The 25,300-nt window shown below is 40.8% G+C and overlaps 3 protein-coding genes across 7 annotated transcripts in view; 2 read left to right on the top strand and 1 right to left on the bottom strand.

The window, feature by feature from the left end:
* Positions 1–25,300, top strand: part of LOC121718806 (NACHT, LRR and PYD domains-containing protein 3-like) — an 849,641-nt gene that overhangs the window by 272,429 nt on the left and 551,912 nt on the right. The gene's annotated exons all lie outside the window — the stretch shown is intronic.
* Positions 1–25,300, top strand: part of LOC121718961 (zinc finger protein 2 homolog) — a 389,219-nt gene that overhangs the window by 10,473 nt on the left and 353,446 nt on the right. The window contains exon 2 of one of the 3 annotated variants that reach the window (XM_042104424.1): positions 1,605–2,824. The exons of the other annotated variants lie outside the window; for them this stretch is intronic. Within the exon in view, the coding sequence (XP_041960358.1) occupies positions 1,605–2,161 (557 nt within the window). The 3' untranslated portion in view covers positions 2,162–2,824. Of the gene's footprint in view, positions 1–1,604; positions 2,825–25,300 lie in introns of those variants that run through there. 3 annotated transcript variants of the gene reach the window in all.
* Positions 14,872–25,300, bottom strand: part of LOC121718794 (NACHT, LRR and PYD domains-containing protein 12-like) — a 338,838-nt gene continuing 328,409 nt past the window's right edge. The window contains exons 23-25 of the mRNA XM_042103985.1: positions 19,302–19,472; positions 17,395–17,580; positions 14,872–14,965 (exon numbers count right to left, since the gene is read on the bottom strand). Coding sequence (XP_041959919.1) covers positions 14,956–14,965; positions 17,395–17,580; positions 19,302–19,472 — 367 coding nt within the window. The 3' untranslated portion in view covers positions 14,872–14,955. The remainder of the gene's footprint in view (positions 14,966–17,394; positions 17,581–19,301; positions 19,473–25,300) is intronic.

The raw sequence follows: 25,300 nt of genomic DNA on the forward strand, positions 1-25,300 counted from the left end.
AAACAAAAGGCATATTAACTGAAAAACATCAATTTTACAGGTGCTTACAATTAAGCTACATATTTTACATCAATGTTCAATGTAGGCTATAGGCCTACTGCGAGACATGTAAAAAAAGACAATTACACATTCATGTCACACTCAGGAATTATTTTAATAAGACGGTAGACTAATAAGTCTTTTATTTTACAAGACAGTAGACTAATAAGTGATATCTGTTTGGCTGACAGTCTTTAAAGTAGGCTCAATTTAATTTCCAGGGAAAGGTTTTTTATGTTTTAGCCTATGTTACAGCAGGAATTAGTGCCTGGCATGTGGGGGCGTGGCATCACGATGATTGCTTCCCATCGTAATGTCTGTCAACCATCACGATCGGCGATGATATCGTCTATCAGCACAACCCTACCTGAAACCCGACATCCACTCTCCACTTCTTTAAGACTGGAGGGGTAAGTAGTGGAACAGGTTAAGTACTTTAAGTACCGTGGTACTCAGATTGACCACCGCCTGTCCTTCACTGAACAGAGACAGGACAGTATCAAACAATGATGGAATTTGCCATCTCCTTCAGTATCCCATTTTGGTACTGCTTCTTAGCAAACAGATGCAAGGAAAAGCAGGGTAGGATAATCAAGGACATCAGCATCCCACAAAATCAGCTGTGGGATGCACGTCTCGTGTTGTTGACTGAGCACGTGAGCATTCAAAAAAGTCATGCGTTGAACCAACTTCTTTTCTCATGCGTGACACACACCCCTTTTTGAATGCTCACACGCAGTCCTCCTTCCGTCAACATGAGATTCACGTTCGTAGATAGACTTATCGAGTCTTAAATTCAGAATAGCGTTGCCCGGAAAAACAAGCAGAGAAGTTACTCCAGGTAGTGTGTGCATAAACTGTCTTCTAAATAAACGTTTAGCACACATACAATGTTCCCAATGCCTCGTTTGAACCTAATTACACTGTCGACAAAGTGTGGAGCTCTTGTTAGCCTTGTAGATGGGTTAAAAAAAAGCGATTTATGTGCAGTATGATATGCCCGGTTGCTAGCGCTAATAGCTCTATAGAAGAATCGGTAAAAACTGCTTCGGGTCTGGATAGGGTCATCCCTTGTCCATGACTCTAGCTTTTATACTTAACATACTTATAGCTTGTCGTACTTAACATATCTAAAACCCATTTAACACCAGATTTCCCCTTTAATGCGTCCGTCGCTGTAATTTTTTTTTTGTCTTCCATGATGTTCCTTTAGGAATGATCAAAGAGCCATAAATTATTGACACGTTTTGGTCGGGAGATTGGCCACATTACAGGATCATATTTCACGTCTTATCAAAGGCTGTTAAGAGTTTTTTTATCGGTTTTTACCATATTTTACCTCTATTGGGTCTGGTCTACAGATTCATAGTTTTTCTCGGTTGGCAGGTTGGGTGACACAACTATCAAGCAGTATTATGTCTATCTATATGCATTTTTTCAAGGGTGATAATCAGTGAAAAGCTGTGATATGATACTGATCCATTGTAATCATTACTAGTATAAGATGTTCTGTGTAGTATCGGCTATGTCATTGAATGTGTTTTTATTTTTTCTTCTTCTTCCAGATAGACAACCAACAGCCCTAATTCTTGGGTGCAACTACATTCGCAATGGGGAGGAGAGAGCCAGGAGGTCTTTGGGGCGAAACCTGGGTGCCAATGCCCAGGTTGAGTGGCTTGGCTTGGATGGAATGCGGTGGCACTCTGTTGTCCCCTGCTTCTATGATTGGCTGAGAGGAAAATTCGCACCGGATGTCCTGCTGATTCACTGCGGTGGGAATGACTTGGGGAAGCTCACGTCCCTGCGTCTCGTCGCAGCGATGAAGCGGGACCTTCAGGATCTCCATCAGCGTTTCCCCAATATGCTAATCGTCTATTCGGCCATCACCCAGAGACGCTGCTGGGGTTCTGTACGTCCGAAGAGAATCGAGCGTTCTCGTAAGTGGGTGAACAGTGAAATGGCTACCTTTGTTATGGGTATGAACGGGGGTATTGTGCATCACCGTTACATACGCTTTTACAAGCCTGAACTGTTTCTGAGGGACACTTTTCATTTGTCCACTTTGGGCAATGACATTTTTTTAAATGCTTTTTCAGAGTGTCTGAGGACAATATTCCCATAGGGTGAGACAGGATTTTTGCTCTAGAAGCCATTTTGCTTTAGCTCAGGCTTGTAAACCCTTAAAACTCAGGTGGCATATATCCGTGCTGCTGATGCACCCTTGAGAAATTAACTAACTTTTACACTTTTTTCTGGAAGTGCTGCTGGTGTCAGGTTCAAGGATCACACTTAGCTAAGCGCTTTATGGAAACATATTGTAGAAGCAATGTTATTGTTATTTTAAAAACATGTAAATGTGTCAAAGACTTATGTGGTTGGGGGACAGCCAATTATGTGGTGTGTTATAAAGACATTGTGCAAATCATGTGTTGTGATCTCGATGTTGGAGCAAGGTTGGTGTCGTGAAGCCTTGGCGCACACGCATTTCTGCCGAAATAGATGCCCGATAAGTGCCCAAAAACTGCTACAATATGGCCGCTGAGTGGAGGGACTTGCCTAAAAGGACTTTGGATTATAGATGAGTAATGGTGGCATCTTTCCATAGACGTAATCCATCCATTGACTTGTATATAAATGGAGCATCAAAAGGACTTTGTGGAGGGATATATCTCTGACTATGATGGCAATGGAAAAACATTCAGTGGAATTTATTTAACAATAAGTGTGTGTATTATTTCAATTAGTAAAACGTTTCATCTATGTATTTGTGTTTTGCCAATATATATATATATGTTTTTTTTTTAATAAATCATTCCGATTTGAAATATGTTTGTTGTTTTGCTCATGTTTGTGTATTGGTTACAATGAAATGCCAATACTTTTGTTTAGGTTCTGCTAAAAAAGGATATAGTCAGTATTACACACTCCTGAGACCTTTTTAAAAAGTGTGTGTATTATTTCAATTAGTAAAACGTTTCATCTATGTATTTGTGTTTTGCCAATATATATATATATTTTTTTTTTAATAAATCATTCCGATTTGAAATATGTTTGTTGTTTTGCTCATGTTTGTGTATTGGTTACAATGAAATGCCAATACTTTTGTTTAGGTTCTGCTAAAAAAGGATATAGTCAGTATTACACACTCCTGAGATCTTTTTAAAGTCAATATGACATAGTAACACTACTAATGGCACTTATGCTGCCTGTAAAAAGATGTGAACCGAGCGAGACATGACAACTGTACAGAAAACTGACAAGAAATGTCCCAATAATCCCATTTTTAGTCCTTTGAAACAGAAAGCCACCCGCAGTGGAACAGAGAATTACAGTGAATCAGACTGCTTCACCAACTTTTCATTTTGCTTCACTACCATACAGTAGATATCTTTTCCCACTGACTTCAATGTAAATTGAGTGAAACCCCCGCGACACGTGGATTTTTTCCGTTTCAATTTATCCTTATGCCAGATAAGTCCCACCCATTAAGCAGTGACTGATTGGCCACAATTTCACACTTCCTGTTGAATATGATTGACGCAGCACTCTGGCCAATCCCTGTCTCTCCATTAGTGAGCTTGCAATAATTTTTCAGTTGCCTTCAGTGACCTAACGAGAGCTTCATAATAAACTGTGTAACCCATTCACATAATTTGTTTTACATTCATTTTGTAAAATACATCAGTTTGTTTCTCTGTAGGGGAGAATGTTTTGTTTAGGATTATCTGTGTTTTCTAACATCAGCTGCCGTAGGGGGGATAGCTTGCTAGCAGTCTCCCCACCAGTCAGCCACTTGCCATCATGGTGACTCCCTAACGTTAGCTCCTAAGCAATATGAATTCAGGCGATGGAAGGACGAACATCGGTGACCATGTCTTGCAGGATAATTTACAGTCTTTTTGAAATGAGGAGAAGTTATTATTGAATGCAGAGGGGGGACCAAGAGACCTCCGGTGAAAATAACAGTATGTGGGTGCTACGGTAAGGAGGAACTTTGTGCCATGAATGCCACAAGAGCTTCTCAAAGTAACCTGCAAGTTCACTGATGTGTTGGCCTATAACATTAGCCTATGTTATGGGTGTGTTATAACGTCTTGGCTTCCCATTTTAAACCTCAACTTTTTTTCCAGGAATGTCAAAGACAATTGATTCAGAAACATTTTCTAGGATTCTTCAATGTATCAGGAGGCAACTGCCAAATGGAATCTTAGTTTTGTAGAGAAGGAAATGGCAGTGACAGAAACAAACTGGTTGGTCAAAGATATGCCACAACAGCAGCCAGTCATGGTATCATTTCTTAATGTGAACTTCTTCAGTGAACACTGCATACGAGTTGTTTGTTGTTATGCACAATGGTTCAATCTAACGTCTAGGAGCGGGTATCCCAGAAGCAAGAATGTGTCTCATATTAGGCTACTGAATTTGGCATTGAGCCTGTAGTATGCCTTATGGGGTATAATCAGTAGCGTAGCATATTTAAGGAAGGTTGCTTCAAGATGTTGTGGACTATAGAGCCATCAACAACTAGGCAAAAACTGCTTAATACAATCTAACAAAGTGTTGTTAATCTTATATCTGTCACGTCCTTGCCTGGCTGCTCGGTGACCACGCCCCCTGTTCCTAATGAACCTCCACTTCCTCGTTCTCACTCCCCAGAGTACTAATTGGGCACACCTGTGCGGACTCCCATATAAACATCCCCTCTGCCACAGTTTGTCACTGGGCGTCATCGAAAGTGGCTCCTAGTTTCTCTGCGCCTGTGGGTTCTCAAGTCCTCTCCTTGGTGAAACTTTGGTTTCTTGGACTATTTTGAAAGTTTCTCAGTTTTCCTTGGACTCTGTTTTTGGACTCTGGTGGATACAACTCCCTATTTAAGTTGAGTACTCTCTGGTTTTTCATCATTGAGTTGTTACTTTGTATTTCTGTTGCACTTTGTTTATCCGAGAGTTTTGACATATTTTATTTTATTTTATTTGTACTTTGTGATTCCTCTGAGCTTTTTGCTACATTATCTTCTGTGCGTTTGGATTTTTGTATTTTGTGACTTTGATTCTGAACTCTGGTCTACTGCTACGACTTCTGTGTGGATCTGCCCTAGTCAACCCTGTGCAACTAAAAGCCTGGTCCTTGCAACTAATTCCCTGTTCGCCTTTCTTTCGAGTGATTCCCTGACAATATCAAGATCAGAAACTGTAGTTGGTATTGTTTTCAGTATAACACTAAAAGCAATACCAAATAGACCAAAATTAGTTTTGATCTTTAACTCTATTTGTAGCAGTGTATGTAAACTGGCTGGATATGGCATTCAGAGTCTGCCTTCAGGGGGGATAAGTGATGGCTGTAGTAGGCTCTTATGTAGGTTCCACTGAGATTAATGTCATCTTGAATTTCCCCTTGGGGATCAATAAAGTATCTATCTATCTATCTAACTAACTGCCTTCCTACTTCCGCTCGATTTTCATCTCCCTCCACGACTCCGTCTGGGATTCCGGCCATTGGCCTCGTTCGCAGCGGTAGATTCGACTCCGCGCCAATCAGCGAGCAGGAGGCGGGAGTTGTGAGTGACTACGTCGAGATTCTGCGCTGTGTGTGAATTGTAGTCCTCGAGGAGTTGGCAATGGCATAAGTTAATGAAGCAATTCAGTCCGTGCTGGCTACGCTTCCAAATATTCAGGAACTGAACTCTGAACAAAAGGAGTGTTTAACACATTTTATTTCGGGCAAAGATGTCGTGGCCCTACTCCCTACGGGATTTGGGAAACGTTTGATTTGTATCGCGCAGTATAGCCTCGATTATTAAATTACAGCATGTGCGGCAGACCCGGTATGAATGAAGCGCCGTGTTCTCAATGATGATCACATCTAGCTTTGACAATTGTGATATTGTATCGCCGAGGCTATTTGCCCCCGTGTTGGGCTTTCCCCTGTGTTCCCGGCGTGTGCGTGTGTGTGTGTGTGTGTGTGCGCGCGCAAGTGTTTGTGTCTCCCTCTCCCTCCTGTGTCATGGAATGAGTTCTGATGTGTTTTGATTGGGGGGAGGTGTCCGGGACGGAATATGTAGGGGTATAGATAGGTTGGCGATTGCTAAGGGGAGGGAATAGAATAGGGGGTTCTAAGACGTCTAAATTTAGTCAGATTAGAAGTGGATTATGTGCGAGTGAGTTGTGTTGCGTTGTTGGCCGATGAGTGTGAATGACGAGTGATTGAGACCGTGATTTATCAGCGATGTTTTGTAGTGGACACCTCCTGTTGCCCGTGCACTAGCCTGTACATCTATAGGAAATAAACTACCGGAGTTTTGGAACGATATATCGGCCTCCCTGTCTCTTAACTTCTCATCGGCGTTACAATATGTTATCTTCAACCTTACTGTTGAATAGTTATTTGCTATTCTTCCACTAACTCTTACATCTGTATCGCAAAGCTGGCATGGTCATTTACATCCATATTGTTCGCTTTGGTGGGGAATGATTGTTGTGGGCAATTTCTGAGCGTTGTAGTGTAGCTTACTTCACGATCGAGCTGGCGCATAACATACGTCACGGCCAAACGTTAGCGATTGGGTGAAATCAGATCCAATCGTTTCAACCATAGACTGTATATATAGAACTGGACAGTGTGCCGTCTGTTAAGAGTGATGCGAGCGTTAGTCCAGAGCCCCCTGGTGGCTGGCTGCAGTACAATGTGTAACTCCGCCCATCCCCATGTATTTCAATGGCCAAGTAGCCAACTTTCTGTGTCACTTTTCTCACCTAAAACTATTTTTGTATCAACAACTTTTTATTAGAAAAAATAGTTTTCAAGATGCTTCAATACACACAATTTTTCTTTTCTTGCTGAAATATTTTTTTTTAATGTTATATTAACAAATCTAAAAAGGGCGTGTTTACACCTATGATTGACAGCTGGCTGGCTGCAGACACTACTCACTTATTTTAACGACACCTGATTTCGACACATAATCTAACCTAAATAAGTGTTGCTGTTATTGTCATTAGGCTATATCTTATCACAGTCTGACTAAATACATATTGATAGTCATACATTGTGTAGTTGTTTGTAAGAGACATCGTTGTTAATTGTGACCGATTCTTTGTGAAAAAAGATATGTGCTGTTCTTTCGTAGATGCTAAGTATATTAGCTCATAGCATGCTACATCATGCTAGCATTAGCCAGTTGATAGGTAAAGTAAAAGGGCTCTGCTACTGTATATTGATCCGAAGTGACATTAGCCATAGTCACCATCATTTACAGTCCTACTTGTTTCAAATGGTATAACGTAACCAGTGATTGCCGCCATCATCGTTGCAACTTCATTTGAATACACTTTGTCACTGGAGAAGGCGATGTTAAGTTTCATTAACGTTAACTCTTGCTTAATTTTGCGAATGGCAATAAACGCCACCTAGCCTGCTAGGTCGACAACCTTGGTATGCCCATTCATGAATCAGCCCGACAAATAACGTTACTTGTGTTTTAGTGAACACATTATTGGATCATAGCTTAACGTGAGGAGGGATTCAAAGTTACAAATGGCCAATTTGCTTAGTATGCTCAGAACAGCGGTATCTGAAAATGCGTTAAGGTATCATTGTTACCTGCGATTGCAATGCTGGAGAAGCATTTTGCATTGGTATGATTTGATCAGGTCTTGCCAGTGATGTGTAAATCCTCCCGTAGACGTACATAATTTCAAAATAATACGTCTAAATTGAAAACTGTGACAACTCATTTATAGGCTCTCTCAATATGTCTGTAATCGTATGCCTCTACCACATGCTTGCTAGTCTTTCACCAGAGATCGGGTGCTCCACTATAAATCAAAAATGTAATACTGCAGCCTTCATGTCAGCTGTAAAAATATGAGAACATGGACCTACTACATCAGGATACTCTGTAAACATTTTACACATTATCAGGAAGCTACTTTGCTGTTCAGTGTGTGATGTGTTTAAAGTGGTACTACGTTTAAAGAAACATTTTTATTCTTTGTTTCAAGTGCATAAGAAAATACCACATTATGATGATGGTTATGGTTACCCTTAACAAATACAAAACAATATAATACTTAAAACAGGGATCAATCAATAGCCTAATGAAATAAACAATGAAAATGAGGGGGGAAAGCAATAATAAATGATAATGCCCATTAAATCAATAATATAATAACAAAAACATGGTAAGACTACATTAAGGAGAATATCAATAATAAACCATGTCAAATTAATCAACAGCCTATAATGAAAATAAAACAGTACTACTGCATACAAACCATAATGTATAAGAAGTGCTTAAAAGACCAAAAACTATCACAAGAACGAAGAGCACTGGGCAACTCATTCCACCAACATGGAACCACTGAGGAAAAGAGTCTTGAATTTGACCTAAGACTGGTCGACACAACAGACGCTCATCAGAAGACCGCAGTGGGCGGTTGGGGATGTATATCTTGATCATTGAATTAAAATAACAAGAAGCAGATCCAGTCAGTGTCCTATAGGCCAAAGTGAGAGATTTAAATTTAATTCTGGCTACTGTAGGGAGCCAATGGAGAGTAACTAGGAGAGGAGTTACGATGCGTCCTCTTTGGCTGATTGAAGACCAGTCATGTTGGAGCATTCTTAATGTTATATCACACAAAAGAAATAAAAAATAAAAAAAACATTCAATATTGATTTAGTATCAACCAATAATTATTCTGATATTAATATTCTTGTAATGTCTACATCTTTGTGTAGGCTACAGTTAAATACTAAGCAATGGCCTCTGACTTAAATACCAAGGCAGTTAAATGACCGTGGTATGGTATAGTCTACGTGATCCACAGGACTACACAGTAAACCCATTTAAAAAGCATCATCATCTCAGTATACCCATTTAAAATCGGCAAGGATACGTATTTAATAACATTTGGTGGTTGCTCACACTATACCCACCACTACAACTAACTAACTAGACTACACCACTGGTTAAATGGCGCATTGCAATTTACAATTTGTGTGAGTTCAGGGGCATACAGAAAGTTGAAGTTTGGGTGACATCAATAAAGAAAATAGAAACAAAGGGATGTGTACAGCTTCAAGTATGAATGATGTCACATTAACAGAAGGTTCAGAGCAGCGGCAGACCTTTCTTGGTGCCACGCAAGTTATTGAAAGTCATGTGTTTTCAGAACGTAGTGGTGCTGTGCCATGTCCCATATATAAGGGGCTTCAGGTTGATCCAGTGACGGTGGGTGATGTCAGGGAGATGGATGTCAGGGGACTTGGAGAAAGGGGGAGGACATGCCACCTCAGACCACCCCAGCCAAACCACTTCACGTAGGCATTCCCTTGCTTGCAGACTAATGTAGACCATGGAGACCACCTTGCCGCCACCTCCAGTACATTCAGCAATCACCCATATCTTACCTGCAAAGAGGAAAGTTACAATAAAGTTAGTCAGACAATTTTACAACATTACAAAGCATCTAATCAGGCACTCAACACCACTAGTAATACCAATGAATTAAATATGTGTGTGCAATAAACTTCACAGCCTACCTAATGTTAACTAGGCCTACACATTTAAATATGCGGTGTGAATGTTATTAACTTGCGTCAGCTTGAAAAATAACGTTATCAGTATGACTGATCATGGACGTTAGATGACAAACTAAGGTCTTTCTCAAATGTTCACCGATGTCCCTGGGAAGTGACTGGTTTTTGGCGTAGTGTTTAATGCAGGCGTTTCATTTATCGATCATTCACTTATGCGGTCTACAACTACAGACCTAGCGATCTATTTTTTACAGTCTATCTATGCTACCGACCTAGAAGTAGCTCTAACAGAGGTGTCTGCCGTTAACGTTAGAAAAAATGCAACGCTGGCAAACTGGCTAGTAGTTACATTAACATGAGGTTGATGAGGTCCATGCTTCACATTACGTTAATTTGCGTTGCTTTATCACATCATACCGTTGCTTTATCACATTATATACTGTACTGACTGTCTAGCTGCTAGTGTTATTAATCCCCATGTACAGTCAATGGTTACTCCATGTTGAGATGGCATACATTGAGATATTTGAAAACAGCAACAACTAATAAAACCAAGTATATCATGCATCGACTGTTACGGGAGGTGTGTGCTAATCTTCACTTCAACGACTAACTTAGCCTCCCGTTAACGGTAACGTTAATGTAGCTGCTAACGTTAGCATGTAATTCGCTGTCCGTATTTCTGTTGTTCGCTCATTAGTATATTCACCATACTAACTTGTCACAGTCTATAATCAACATAATAAGCTCTCTTAGACGTATTTAAGAACACCAATAGACAAAAAAACTTTTCAGTTGATCAAAACACTTACCAGACAAGAACAAACCGCTTGTTGTTTGTACTGTTTAGCTAACTCACAGCCACAAAATTCATCCAGCCAGCTAGCCTTCGGCGACGAGTCGACCTGCGTTGTGGAAAGGAGAAGGGGGCGGGTTTCACTTGACAAGGGGCGTGTTTAACTCGCTGAGTGGCAACTGAGCGGGCGTGCCTGACCGCGACTCCTCTTCACTGCGCATGCTTCAACTTTTGCTGCGCAGCCGCACTTCAAATTGGCTCCAAATTTTCCAAGATGGCGTCGCCTCGGCGGCTTCAATTCAAGGGGGCAGGCGAATTCCCGGAAGTAGAAGAATCGACGTAGGCTGGAGGGACCACCTCTCTGCTAACTCCCACAGAAGCCCATTCATTCTAGGAATTTTTTGAAATACCATAACTTCATATAACATATATCCTGTGCCGATATTGTAGCTTCTGTGTAATCCACATAAACACTACAAAGGCAAAACAGACTCCACTACCTCGTCCATAACGTTGGTTACCCGTAAGAAGAATGGTTAGCTTGTTCGGTTGGAGGGAAGCTAGCTTGGACGTAATCTCTTTCGCGCCGTAGGGAGATAACCGTATTGTTTGGATAAGAAGCTCAGTCCACCTTACTGTCTATGACAGTAACTCATAAGCAAAACCTAGCATACACGACCGTATGTTAAGGTAAAGCCAAAGATCCTTGATTACTAGCTCCGCTTTAACCCTCTCTGGTAAAGCATTACACAGAGGCAACCTAATAATAATAAAAAAGTAAACCTAATTTTTTTTTAAAAACGGCACTGATCATTACAGAGGTTTTCGACGGATTGACCGTAGGTCGGAAAAGTGGAAAGAAGATTAGCTTCAAGGCTATAACTTTTTTGTTTTGTTGACTGTTTTTGAAGATGATCATGTATGGTAGCTTCAACATTAACACGACTTGGTGAGGATGATATTAATAATAATACATAAATAAATGTTTAACTTTGACTTTGAAGGCGAAGGAAGTGTGAAGAATTTCTGTGTATCTATCATATGAGTTACAAGATTCAGTTCGATGGCTAACGTCACAAAGTTAAGTGTGAGTCTGCGCAGTACTGGGGGGACCAACTGAAAAATCGTTCTATTTGACTCCGTGCCCTCCCATTGAAAACGACGGAGTCTGTTGGTCCATTTCTTTTACTGTCTATGCTTTCAATTCCATAGAACACTGCAGAATGCAGCCACACTGTCCAGTTCTATATATATATAGTCTATGGTTTCAACCTTCTACAGAGTCCACGCATCCAGCTTGCAAACGTTCGCCAATAGCCGAGATCCCAGACCCTTGTAGAAGCGAAGCGTACCAAGGGGATGGCAAATGGCCAGGCTATTGTAAACCCGAATAATAGTAAAATTAAGGGCAATCGATTGGCAATAGTTGATTAACTTAAAATTCAACATTTTCCAGATCTTAAAAAGGTTTGGATGACTTGCTATTTGTACTTTTTGATAACAGTTAAATTAAAGTGCTCATTTAGCTCAACTCATATTTTCAGCTATTATGACTTAATGTTTCAAGTTTTCAAACCACTGGAATAGGTTCACAGTAGGAAACTTTTCATGGGAATAAACAGGAATATATGGAAAATAATATAACAATTGTGACAACACATCTCTTTTTTAAAAGTTCAAAAGCAAGAAAAATCATTGTATCAAACGAAATATCCGTCATCCACGGAAAGTGTGCCTCTGTCTGTCTGTGTCAGGCCACGTGTGTCTTTTTTTTTTTAAAAGCTTATCCCTTTTTTTTTTTAAAGCTTTTTGCTTTTTCTGTAAAATAAAATCCCTCTCACAGGGCAGTTGGCCAGTTGGCTCTGTGACTTCTGGCTTTTGCTGTAAAGTTGATATCAGTTTCTTGGAAAGCTGCAACATGAACGACACACAATTAAAAAAACAGACCATGAAATACGAAAATCAAATCACAAAGAAACCATTTCAGATAGGTGAGACAGGGAGGCCAGCTTGTATTCATAACATCTGGGCCACTGTACTGGAGAGAAGCCTGATAAATGTGCCCAGTGTGGAAAAGCTTTTTCACTAAACTTGATCTTTAACTCTATTTGTATTTGATAAGCTTTTTTATTTTATTTACTATGCAGAGCTAACTAACTTAATTACTACTCACTGTGCATGTGCAGAGTAAGCTATCATAACGCCAAGGTAATGTTTGGTATACCCCCCATGATTTATCCTGTTTTGGCCGTTCATACATGTTGTAGATTTTTATTCACATAATTACTAGGTTGTTACCCTTACTATCCAGTAGGTGGCAGTCCAGGATAAGAAAACTAGACAAAAAAGCAGCATAGCCTACAAGTGCGAATCGAAATGCAATGTGTGAAGTTATTGGAATGGAAATAAATGTAACCACCTTCATACTTCATACATAAATTTGAAGACATTTTGTTTAAAGTGTGCAACAAATGTAGTCAATTTAGTAAGGTAGTAGTAGTTTGTCGGTTAGTCGGTAGGGTAGGCTAAGCAAACAATAGGCTACGTTAGCAGTAACTGACATGGCTGGCGGCTAGCATTATCATCAAGAGGTGTGCTAACTCGTACATCCAGATTAATACCAGCTGAGCCCGGCTACCTATTAAACATTCTCTGGTGATGCTTCAGACTTGACGAACTCCCATGGTAGGCAACGGGAATTCCTTACTGCAGAAATAGTAGATTGATGCCCTGTCAACAGGATTAGTCTGGGCGTTCTTTTTAAAACATAGGCTAAAAGTTTCATTCAAAGCAGCGCTTTCTCGTTTGCCTCCTTCAGTCACTAACCTGCACTGTGTCAAATGTCACCACGAAATGTGATTAATCAGCGTTACATATTTTTTTTTAATGCCTTAATATTTCTTTAATTAATCGAAATGAATGTGTTATTTTGACAGCCCTAGTTATTATACTACTGCAATACACTAATCTAGTAGTGTTGCACTGAATAGAGATGACCTTGGTGTTTAATGCATGCCATGGCCAACTACAGAAAAGGGAAGTTTGAAGAAAAGGGGGGAAAAAAATCACTAAATAAACATCACATAGGCTATTCTGTTTTGTTATGGCATAGAAAACAATGAAACAAATAAATGACAACAGGTTCATCACATCTCCTTTCAGAATCTTTATTTAGACATTTAAGCTTAAAAGTCAGGAACACATTTTATTTACATATTTTAAGTCAGAAAAACAAGCATGTTTTTTTTTTATGCCAACACATATAGAAACACTGACACCTCAGATCAGCAATGAATTTTTCAAAGAAATTCAGCAAATAACTAAACTTTAGGGAGAACAGAATACATCATATTATTGTTGTTGAAACATTCTCATAATCCACACATTCATTTTAGGAGAAGAGCATAATATAAAGAAAGCAATATCAGCATTTGTTTAGTTTCAGCAAAACAGTAATTATATAATTGAATACACACATACATTACACATGTGTATGAACAGGAGTGTGTGACTGGAGTTTTCCTGCAGTTCTTTTCTACAGTCTATGGCCTGGAACTATTGCCATAGTAACAAGCCCTGCTCAACTTCCAGGGCCACAGATCAAGCAACACAATGGATGTTGCTACGGTTACATGGTTACTGCGAAATGTCTTGATTTGATGAAGTCTGAACTTTAGCAGTTGATTAAATAGACAGCAGTGTTAAACAAACCACACACACACTCACACACACACACACACACACACACACACACAAATCCGATGCTGTAGAGAGAAGGGAGGGGGAGTAGAGAATGAGGATAGAGAGAAAGGGTGACGGGGAAAGGGAGGACAGAGAGCGAATGAAAGAGGAGTGGAAGAGGGGAAAAGAGAACAGAGACAGAGTGGAGGAGAGCGGGAGGAAAGACAGAGAGGTAGAGAGGAAGGGAGGGGAATGAGAGACGGACAGAGGGGAAGAGAAGAGAGGGGGAGTAGAGAGAAAGGGTGACATGTGGACGTGCTGTTGGAGGACGAGCTCATGTGATCTTGCGCAGGGACACTGAGGAGCCATAATAATAAACCCCAAACCCTGGATAGAGGGGCTCAGTGAATGTGGAGTGGAACGTGTGCAGGTGGGTGAGTGTGTTAGTGGAGACGCTGTAGAAGGACAGAGTGCCGGCCGGCCAGTCCAGGTAAACTCCTACTGTTCTGGAGTAGGAGGAGGGGGCAGGTATGTCAGTGCGTTCATCATTGTGCAGGACAGAGTAACTGTAATCAGAGCAGAACAGACTCCAGGACTTGGCATTCCCTCCCATTGTGACGTCATCACCCCCCCCTTTCCTCTCGGTGCTTTTATAGGCCACAGATATCTCAGCTCCATCTCCATCATATCCACCACTCCTCTCAACATTTCCATTCCACTCAGCCTCCCAGTAGCAGCGTCCAGTCAGACCCTCTCTACACAACACCTGAGGATAGTATGTGGAGTCAAATCTCTCTGGGTGTTCAGGATACGGCTGCTGCTCCTCCACACGTGTCACCTTTCTGTTCCCCTTAGAGAGAGAGAGACGTCTGTCTGCTGTGTTTGGGTCCAGTGTGAGATCACAGGCATCTGCAGACAAGAGAGGAGGAGAGAACATGAGAACACACACACACACAAACACACACCAAAATCAACACAAACACAGGCATCTACAAATGAGAGGAGAGAACATGAGAACGCACACATAAATAAACACAAACACACACCAAATCAACACAAACACACACAGGCATCTGCAAATGAGAGGAGAGAACATGAGAACACACACACACAGGCATCTGCAAATGAGAGGAGAGAACATGAGAACACACATACATAAACACACACACACACACCATGTCAACACAAACACACACACCAAAATCAACACACACATCTACAAATGAGAGGAGAGAACATGAGAACAGACACACACACCAAATCAACACAAACACACACACAGGCATCTGCAGACAAGAGGAGAGAACATGAGAACACACACACACACCACACACACACACCAAAATCAACACAAACACAGGCATCTACAAATGAGAGGAGAGAACATGAGAACACACACCAAATCAACACAAACACACACAGGCATCTGTAGACAAGAGGAGAGAACATGAGAACACACACACACACACCAAAATCAACACAAACACAGGCATCTACAAATGAGAGGAGAGAACATGAGAACCCACACACATAGACACACACACACACAGGCATCTGCAAATGAGGAGAGAACATGAGAACACACACACACACCAAAATCAACACAAACACAGGCATCTACAAATGAGAGGAGAGAACATGAGAACACACACACACACACAGGCATTTGCAGACAAGAGGAGAGAGCATGAGAACACACACATACATACACACATCAACACACACACACACACACACACCAAATCAACACAAACACACACACAGGCATCTGCAGACAAGACGAGAGGAGAGAACATGAGAACACATACATACACAGTGTTTCCCATACATTGACTTATTTGTGGCGGCCCACCACAATATCAACATTGACCACCACACAATGATTTTCCAGGTTGTACTAAATTGTGCTTAAATCTGGTTAGCATCATAACCACAGTGTGCCATTTTGATAAAAACTGTTAGTTCTGCAAACCAACCACCGCAAAAGGAATTCAATTCCGTGGGAAACACTGCATACATACATACATACACACACACACTCCTACACACAAACACAGGCATCTGCAGACAAGAGGAGAGGAGTGAACATGAGAATACACACACACACAGACAGGCATCTGTAGACAAGAGGAGAGGAGAGAACATCCTGATCAGAATATGGGGAGTGACAAACACACTCACACACACACAGGGCAGAAAAAGAGAGAGACAGACAAACGCACACAAGCACAGAGAGAGAGACACAAACAGACAAACGCACAGGTGCACACACCACAACACAAACACACACGCAGACACACACACAGAACCACACACAACAATACAAAACACACCCGCAAACACACACACACATAGCTATTAGACACCCATACAAACATGTGAGTGTGAATAATTACAGATACTGAATAAACAATAAAAACTTACATCTCAGCAAGCGTGGTCGTGCTTTGCTTAATGAAGCAGGGTCGGTTCTGTAAGAAAAACAAATGTCACACACATGTACCATGACAGATGTCAACACTGCGGTTTTTCTGATTGTGCTACCTGTGAAATGCAATGTGATTTATTATCCCACAGAAAATAGTCTGCTGCCGTATACATTTCCCTTGATATACAGTAATGAAGTAACTCTTTCCAGCTGTCTTTATCGCATACAAGGGCATCCACTTGTCCCAAGGTGACGCCTCAAGGCCCCTCTAGTTCTCAGAAGGAGACAATCATGAAGTAAAAAACCTCAACACTGTCTATCCTGTACTTAGATTAGAGTCAGTGAGCAACCTGACTACCTCTGAATAACAAATGCACTTTCTAACAGTGAAACTCCATTATTTAATGATCAGGGGCCACCAGCAACACCTTCTTGTTCAAGACCACTTGTTGTGAACCCTGAACTAATGATTGTTTGTTGTACTACTTTCTTTGGTCACTGACAGTAGTAATAGATCTAACGGATATTTAACTTGGTAAAATTTGATCTACTTCATAAGTTTTCCCGATATACAGAATTAATAGTCTCCCTGTCAGACAACCAGAAAATAGTATTTCTTGTCTCCCAGGGATGAACAGCTCCCTGTCCTTCTGCTCACCTCCCTGTCTTTCTGTTAATCTCCCAGCCTGGAATCTGAACAGTTACAAACAAACAGAAAACTAATTGCAAAGGTTCCTAAACATTCGACTATGTTTGTGAATATGAACGCCTCTAAATATTTGCATTATTGCATGCTGCAAAGAGACACAGCTATTACAACGCACATTTGAAAATAGTCCACTACAGCTATGGTATCCACAATGGAGACAACGTCTAAATGTGCAACACTGGGGTTTCTTTCCGAACATACCTAAGTATCGCCAGTTTACAGACAGGATCCTCCAGTCTAGCAGATAACAGCTTCAGTCCTGATTCTCTGGGATGATTGTAACTTAGATTGTAACTTAGATCCAGCTGTCTTATATAGCAGGGGGTTGAGGTCAGAGCTGCAGCCAGAAAACCACAACCCTTCTCTGAGATGAGACAATCAGAGAGCCTGAGAGAGAGAGAGAGAGAGAGAGAGAGAGAGATTGTCCTTTTCATTGCTCTTTCCTGCATACAACTGGTGATATTGTTTGAATCTGAAGTAATTTGTTTATTTTACAACAGATTAGTCTGGTAAAACTATTTATCAATTTCTTTTTTTTTAAATTTTTTTATTGCAAACACCATTGACATTACAGAAAATGCAACACTACAACGACATGCACAAGAATACTACATCAGACAAACAGATGTACATTACACAAACACATACTGTAACTTAACAAGACATCACATTGACATGGCTTATTAACACACATAACATTAATAACAGAAAGGCTAAGGATGATTTGCGTCCAGGATGATTACAGATATGATTATCAGGGATGAAATTGATGACCGGAATGACAAGAAGGGGGGATGGGGGGGTGCGGATGGTAGCTCTGAGAGTGTGAATGAGGTGGTGTTGGGATGGGGGTGTGGGTGGGGGGGTAAGGGGTAGTGAGTGTGTGTGTGTGTGTGTGTGTGTGTGTGTGTGTGTGTGTGCATATGTGTAAGGTTGGCTTGCTGTTGGGCCAGGAGGAGAGAAGCTGGAACACAGAGAGGGAGGGTTTCAGAAGAGAGGAGTTGTAATTATTCTGTTAAAGATGAGTGTAATAATAAGAATAACTGATTGCCTGATTGATTGACAACCTGGGCACCCATTAATGGCCACAGTTCCACCCAGCCCCGGCAGTTATGGCGATGAGCTGACAGAGAGGAGGACCTGCGTGCCACCCATCCCCCCCAGGCCCCCATCATATGCACACGTCCCCGACTACCACGACCAACCACACCTCGCCCCCAGACCTCCATCCAACACGCCACTCTTGACCTAAATATGTATGTGAATGGCTAGGTTGAGGGGTCTATCTAGAGTGTAGCATTAAAAGAAGTGGGCATGCATGGTGATTATCTGTCAGGATTTCCCCATGCACACCACACTTACCCTGTGTAAGATGTATGCCTCCTCTGTAATGTGTGCTATTTATTAATTTCTGATTGGACAAGACACATTCGTTGAGTGGCGATATCTTAGGACATCCCCACTCGAACACTCTGCTTTTTGCTCTGAATTGTCCAATGTGAACATTCCATTCATTCACAGCGAGAGAACAGCGATTTCGTAACATCACATTTGACAGCAACTGAGTGAGAAAAATGGAGTAAATGGAGTAGGGTGAATGTTCAATTCAGCATATGACATATGGACAAGCGAGTAGGCTCTGGAAATGACTGTGCACATATAGCCTACGCCACCTGAACTTGGCTCTCCAGTGAAGTGTTGTGTTTTAACTACTGGAAGATTGGAAATATTGGAGAATTGGAAATATTTTTCAGGCAAAGGATAAATGGGGGAAAAATGTAAATAAATTATATTAGAAGCAATTTGGCATCTTTCAAATCGACTACTTGGTAGTAGAACTGTTGTATGAAAGCAATATGGCATGAGTTAGAGTGGAGTTGGTAGCAGATATTGCCATGGCTGTGAGCACCTGCAGCATGAGGCCAAATAAAAGCCATGGCAATACGTGCTACCAATGCCACTCTCACTAGTGCCATATTGCTTCATTATAAACTTATGACAGAGATTGAATCAGTTCACACATTTTAAAACTCACAGGTAAGTTCAAAAGTAGTATGACACCTGCACAATGATAAAATGAATTGAAAGAAATGAATGTCTGCACCCACCTTAATGTGTGTATTTTGCAGTTGGAACTGGACAGTCCCTTAGAGAGAAGCTGGACTCCAGAATCCCCCAGGTCATTGTCACTCAAGTCCAGCTGTTGCAGGGAGTTTGGTGACTGTAGAACTGAAGCCACAACCTCACAAGATGTATCTGTGAGTTTACAACCAGCAAGCCTGCATAAGAACACATCAGATCAGATCGCTACTCTCTCCATACTCGGGTCGCAGCTCAAAGAATTGACTTGACTGATTTTGCAGAGATTCTTCCTACATATTATTGCAGCAGCTATCTATTTTGTTTCATATCATTTCTTTAGTTATTGTAATTGCCAAATGTATTCTTATTCATCTATTTTCTTTATCTAACTCAACAAGGTTAGTTGCTCAGGTGCTATGATATGAGCTCATAAATAGGCCTACATATACATTTTAGAATTACCCTATACACATTCTCTTTTTACCTCATTCATTCTTTTCTCAATACATTTTATATTTTCGCACACATTGAAACAGAATATATAGTCCATTTTATTTGGTTATGGTTATTAATATATAATATATATATAGTCCATTTTATTTGGTTATGGTTATTAAATTGGATTAATGCAATAAATGTTGCAAGACCCTCTAAATCCCTCCCTCTCTGTAGCCGCAGTTATCCTGTATGTCGAGCAGCAGACACAAGCCGTTGGCGAAAGCAGCCGTTGGATCCGCAGACTCAAGCAAAGCAGGAGGGTCGGTGGGCACCAGGATTAAAAACAGCAGATCTAACGTTAGCTAGCTTCTACCCTCTGATACAACTCCTCAAAGACTGGCGAAAAGATTCAAGAGGTTTACTAAAGTCTTAACAGCAAAAGAGACACAGCAGAATTGACTACTCCCTGTGGTCTCTTGTTGAACTAATGTTATCGATACTTTCTTCTTAAACGGACAACATTGACATTGCGAACCGTACTCTGCCATTAAAAACAAAAACTACAAAAAAAATAAAAACACTCTTAAACGTATTAACAAGTTACATGTATTACAAAGGTCATTTATTGAAGACATTTCTCATCAGTAAAGTTAACAACACCGTTGTAGACGGTCGGCTAGCATAATAGCAATATGTTTACGTTAACCGAACATTAACCGAAATCTTTTCCCCCAGTTTTTTCCAAATGTTAATTAACTCATTCTAGTATTTGATTAACATAACATAACATTAACATAACACGTACTGAAAGGAAAGGGAAAGAGTTTATATGCCTACCTGGCGAGAGGGCTCAAGAATTTTCTCAAAGTCTTAACAGCAAAACGAAGCACTGCAAAGCTACTGCCTAACATTAGCATCTACTCCCTGTGGTTGACTCTTGTTGAACTGAACTTCAACGGCTGCGCTGCAGTATGAATATATTCCAAAAGTGACGTGAGTGTGACGAACTGACTGTATCTCTCGTGCCACATAAGAAAGTGGGGAAATGATAGGAGAAAAAGGATAGAAACAGTAATATAATTTGTACAGGCCTATATATACTGTTAGGAACAAAAGTATAAGGTTCAAAATAGCCTAATAGTAATATAATATAATATGTGTACGTTATGTGAAAACACTGTCTAGATGTAGCCTACCTCATGAATCAATGTTTGCTTGTAGCTGGTATACGATGAGTCATGTGTGTGGATATTTAGATTTATTTTATGAATTAATTTTGCTGTGTTTTTGCTTTTGTGTGCTGTGCCTTACCCCTCCCCGGTGCTCCGAAATACAGCGGGGAAAATAAGTAATAAACACGTCAACATTTTTTTCAGTAATACTTCCAGTGAGACTATTTGCATGAAATTTTCACCAGACATTAACTTAGGTAATCCACACATGTATAAAAATCCAAACATTAATGTCTAAAAGTAGAGTTATGAGTAAAAAAGTGGAATGGCACAGGGAAAAAGTATTGAACACACTAAGAAAAAGCAGTACACAAAGGTAAGGAATGGCAAGGAACAAACTGGAATCTATAAGTAGTTAGAGAAATTATCCGTCCTATCTGTGCAAATTGGGTTAGTATAGTGGTAGGCTATAAAAAGGTTTTTTGTTACCAAAGTGTTACACAAGAAACATTTCATGATGGGTAAAAGCAAAGAGCTCTCCCAAGACCTTATTGTTGCTAAACATATCAATGGAACTGGTTACAGATGCACTTCAAAACTTCAAAATCATCCCGCAAGCGGTATTGGAGCCATTACATCACTGCATCATCAACTGTCCATGCATAGGATCTCCTTGCAAGATTTCTGACCAGGAAGTCAGAAGGATAGTCAGAAGAGTAGCCCAAGAGCCAAGGACCACTCGGAAAAAGCTCCAGAAAGACTTGGAGGCAGCAGGTATTGTTACAGAGAAAATCAATACACTCCACTGCCATGGCTTCTATGCATGCTCATCCCGCATGACTCTATTGCTGAAGGAAAACATGTCAAAGCTCGTTGAAAGTTTACTACACAAAATTTGGACAATCCTATGAAATACTAAAAGAATGTATTCTGGTCAGGCAAGAGCAAAATGTAACTTTTCGGATGTCATACTACCGATACACACCATATTTGGAGGAGAAATGGCACTGTGCATCACCCTAAAAATACCCTACCAACAAGGTTTGGAGGTGGTGGCATCATGGTGTGGGCTGTTTTTCATCTCATGGCACTAGCAGACTTCATACAGTTGAAGGAATGATGAATGGAGTCATTTTGTTCTGGGAGAATCTTTACATCCACCAGGATGATGAGGATGAGACATGGCTAGACCTTACAGCAGGACAACGATCCAAACCATTCAAGCAAAGGAAACTCTCAACTTGAAAGGAAATCAAGGCCCTGACCAATCCAATTAAACAGTTTTGGAAGTTAACTAAAGATCAGGATTCACAAGAGGGACCCCTGGAATCTTCAATATTAAAGGAGTATCTGTTTAGAAGAATGGGCCAAAGCACACCAGAATACTGTGACTGATTAGTTTGGTCATACAGGAAATGCCTTGAAGCAGTCATTAAGAATAAAGGCTTTTTCACAAAGCATTTAAGAAATTTCAGCAGGCATGTTCAATACTTTTTTCCTGTGTCATTCCACTTTATTACACATAACTCTACCTATGACTTTAATGTTTGAATATTTTTATATGGGTGGATTATCTGAGTAAATACTACTTTTTGCACCTTCACTATGACACTCTCTTGAGCACCTTACCATGCACACAGAACTACAGGACTACTGTTGGACTACTTTTTCCACCTTCACCATGACACTCACTCTCTTGAGCACCTTACCATGCACACAGAACTACAGGCCAGTCCCGGCCCTGTCACTGCAAGCGTCTCATGCTTGATCACCCTCAAGCACACTGTGGATTTTTTAATTTAATTTATATACTATATTTAGTGTTTAGTTTTGCTAGTTTTTCTTATCTTCTACTGTCTCTATTGTACAGTAGAGTTTTGTTATATGTTTATACTTATATTTACCATTTCTGCTGTAAGTGCGAGTTGTGTGTGATGTCTGTATGCTACTGAGACCTTGAATTTCCCCTGCTTTGGACTTCTTTTACTGGACAAAATTGTTTTAGGGTTATTCTGTGACCGCAACGGAGATGAATTTTGAAATGCTTACGGATATGACATTATTTTTAATATTATTGCTGGCTATTTAAAAATAACTTATTTAATAAAACTGAAGTAAGATTATAATCCCTTGTCGCGAGGGTCAACTGGGTTAAATTCTACATGTATGGTCTAGCCAAGAGAATCATACTTAGTAGTGAGTTCTGAGAGAAATGTTATCTCTCCAAGCAATCTGAGTCCTTCAGTGACAATACTTTTAGTGAAAAAAGTTATGGTTGGCGTTGATTTAAGATTATGTGGAAGTTATGTATAATAAAACGTAACAACCTATTCATGATCAGGCTTGTGTTTTTTGCTCTCATCTATCTATAAAGCAAGAAGCGTCTGTGTGTCTGTCCGGATGTTAGCCTGGCGGGCCATCCTATATCATTGAAATGTATAGTCTGGAATCGACCCATTCACCTCGCTTAATCCAAGGGGCGGGCAGAGAATTGTCTTTCAAACTGCCTAGGCATGCAATAGGCCAGCGCTACGACCAATCAGAACAAAGAGCAGGATGACGTGGCCAGAGCGAAACGGCAAATACATCCTTCTTTGAAAGGAATGACTTAAGTGCATTGTGTTGCTCAACTTTCAAAGAAAAGCACAAGTCCAACTCCTCCAAAGTTGACGCCAACGCCGATACAAACAACCGCTCTTCGTTCGCCATAGCCACCTTCCTTGTTGTTCACCGTCGCAGGACTGTCGTCTTCCTGTTAAGCCCGCCGTAAGACTCTCTAACAAAATAGAGCGCTGTGATTGGATGACGTCCACGGCGTCAGCCAATAGAAATCCCTATGGTTTGCTACTAGACGTACAGGCTGAGCAAATTAATTTGCCGTCGCTAGCGTGCGTCTAGATTTCTAGGCTATCCGGATGCGTGTCTGTGGCACGCATATATCGCTGACCGTTTGTCAGACTGATTTCAAACTTGGCAGGTGTCTTGCTATGGGCATGAGTAAGTGCAGTGCCCAATTTGACATTGTTTGAATAAGAAATGCAAAAGATATCGTTAAATATATCGGTAAAAGAAGCACATTGGCTTTCGCCGCTAGCCACTCCCCCTCCCACACACCACTGTACTGTAAGCTACCAGTGAGAATAGAAGCTTTGGCAGAGCTGGATCGGTGTAGGTTACACGGGTAAAAACCTCAACAATACAGTGAACTCCGCGGATTTTGCAACAACACACCAAGACACACAGGTATGCAGTGGCTCTTCAAAATGACGTAAAAAATGATGTGCAATAAACGGACACTTCGAATATCCCAGGCTACTTTGGACTGTCTTTAGACTTTGAATAAGCAAACGACATTTCCAACTGCAAGGTCTTAAATTGAAACGAGCGATAATGGTCCCGAATTAAAGAACGTCTCAGAATGCCACACATGCAAAGCATAACCAGCGACAAGCAACGAGTGGCAGACAGAGTGTGGTGTCCCATATGAATAGGCCAGGCTACTTTGGACTGTCTTTAGACTTTGAATAAGCAAACGACAGTTCCAACTGCAAGGTCCTAAAATGAAACGAGCGATGACGGTCCCGAATTAAAGAACGTCCAGAATGCCACACACGCAAAGCATGACCAGCGACAAGCAACGAGTGGCAGACATAGTGTGATGTCACTTATATGCTTATAGGCCACCAGAGACTGTTTTTGAGTCACACCGTTGCAAATTTCATATGATGCATCATTCCACAAAATGGTTTGTTTTCTCCATCATCAAGTTATTCAATAGGCTAAGCATATAGCCTTGACTCAAAACAGCTGTTAGGATTATGTAATTTTGATTTGTAAAAAATGTCACATGTAGCCCCATGCTTAAATTCTGCTCACTTCACATTTATTATATTATTATATTATCTGTAGGCCTATTCATTATTGAATGCTTACCTGGATGTTTTTCCCTATTCTATTTTCAAAGCAGGCCTACCTGCAGGCATGTAATTGGGTTACAGGAATAGTATGTTTGAACGGGCACTGCACTAGTTTTTTAGATGGAGGGAGAGCAGTACGCACAACTGGGGTGGAAGCAGCCGACTGAGCGCATGCACATTTGTGGTTGTGACAAGAGTGTTGCTTATAACAATAATGACGGGGATTATGGTGATACTAGTTTATTTACATTTACATTAAATTTCTACTTTTGTTATCTGTCAATTTCATTATTTTGAGTTTGGTTTACCATTCCCTGTCAGGTTCCATGTCAGGTAGAAAGCATCAACGTGTCTCTGTCCTAGACGCTTTGCCTATCCCTCTTACACAGACATAGACAGAGACACCAATTCCAATAGCATTTACACCCCATCGTCTGCTAGGCTGAGTGGACACACACACACAGGGGCGCAGGAGGCACGGGGGACGTGCGGGATATG

The sequence above is a fragment of the Alosa sapidissima genome, chromosome 9, assembly GCF_018492685.1.
Source record: "Alosa sapidissima isolate fAloSap1 chromosome 9, fAloSap1.pri, whole genome shotgun sequence".
Taxonomy (NCBI): Eukaryota; Metazoa; Chordata; class Actinopteri; order Clupeiformes; family Clupeidae; genus Alosa; species Alosa sapidissima.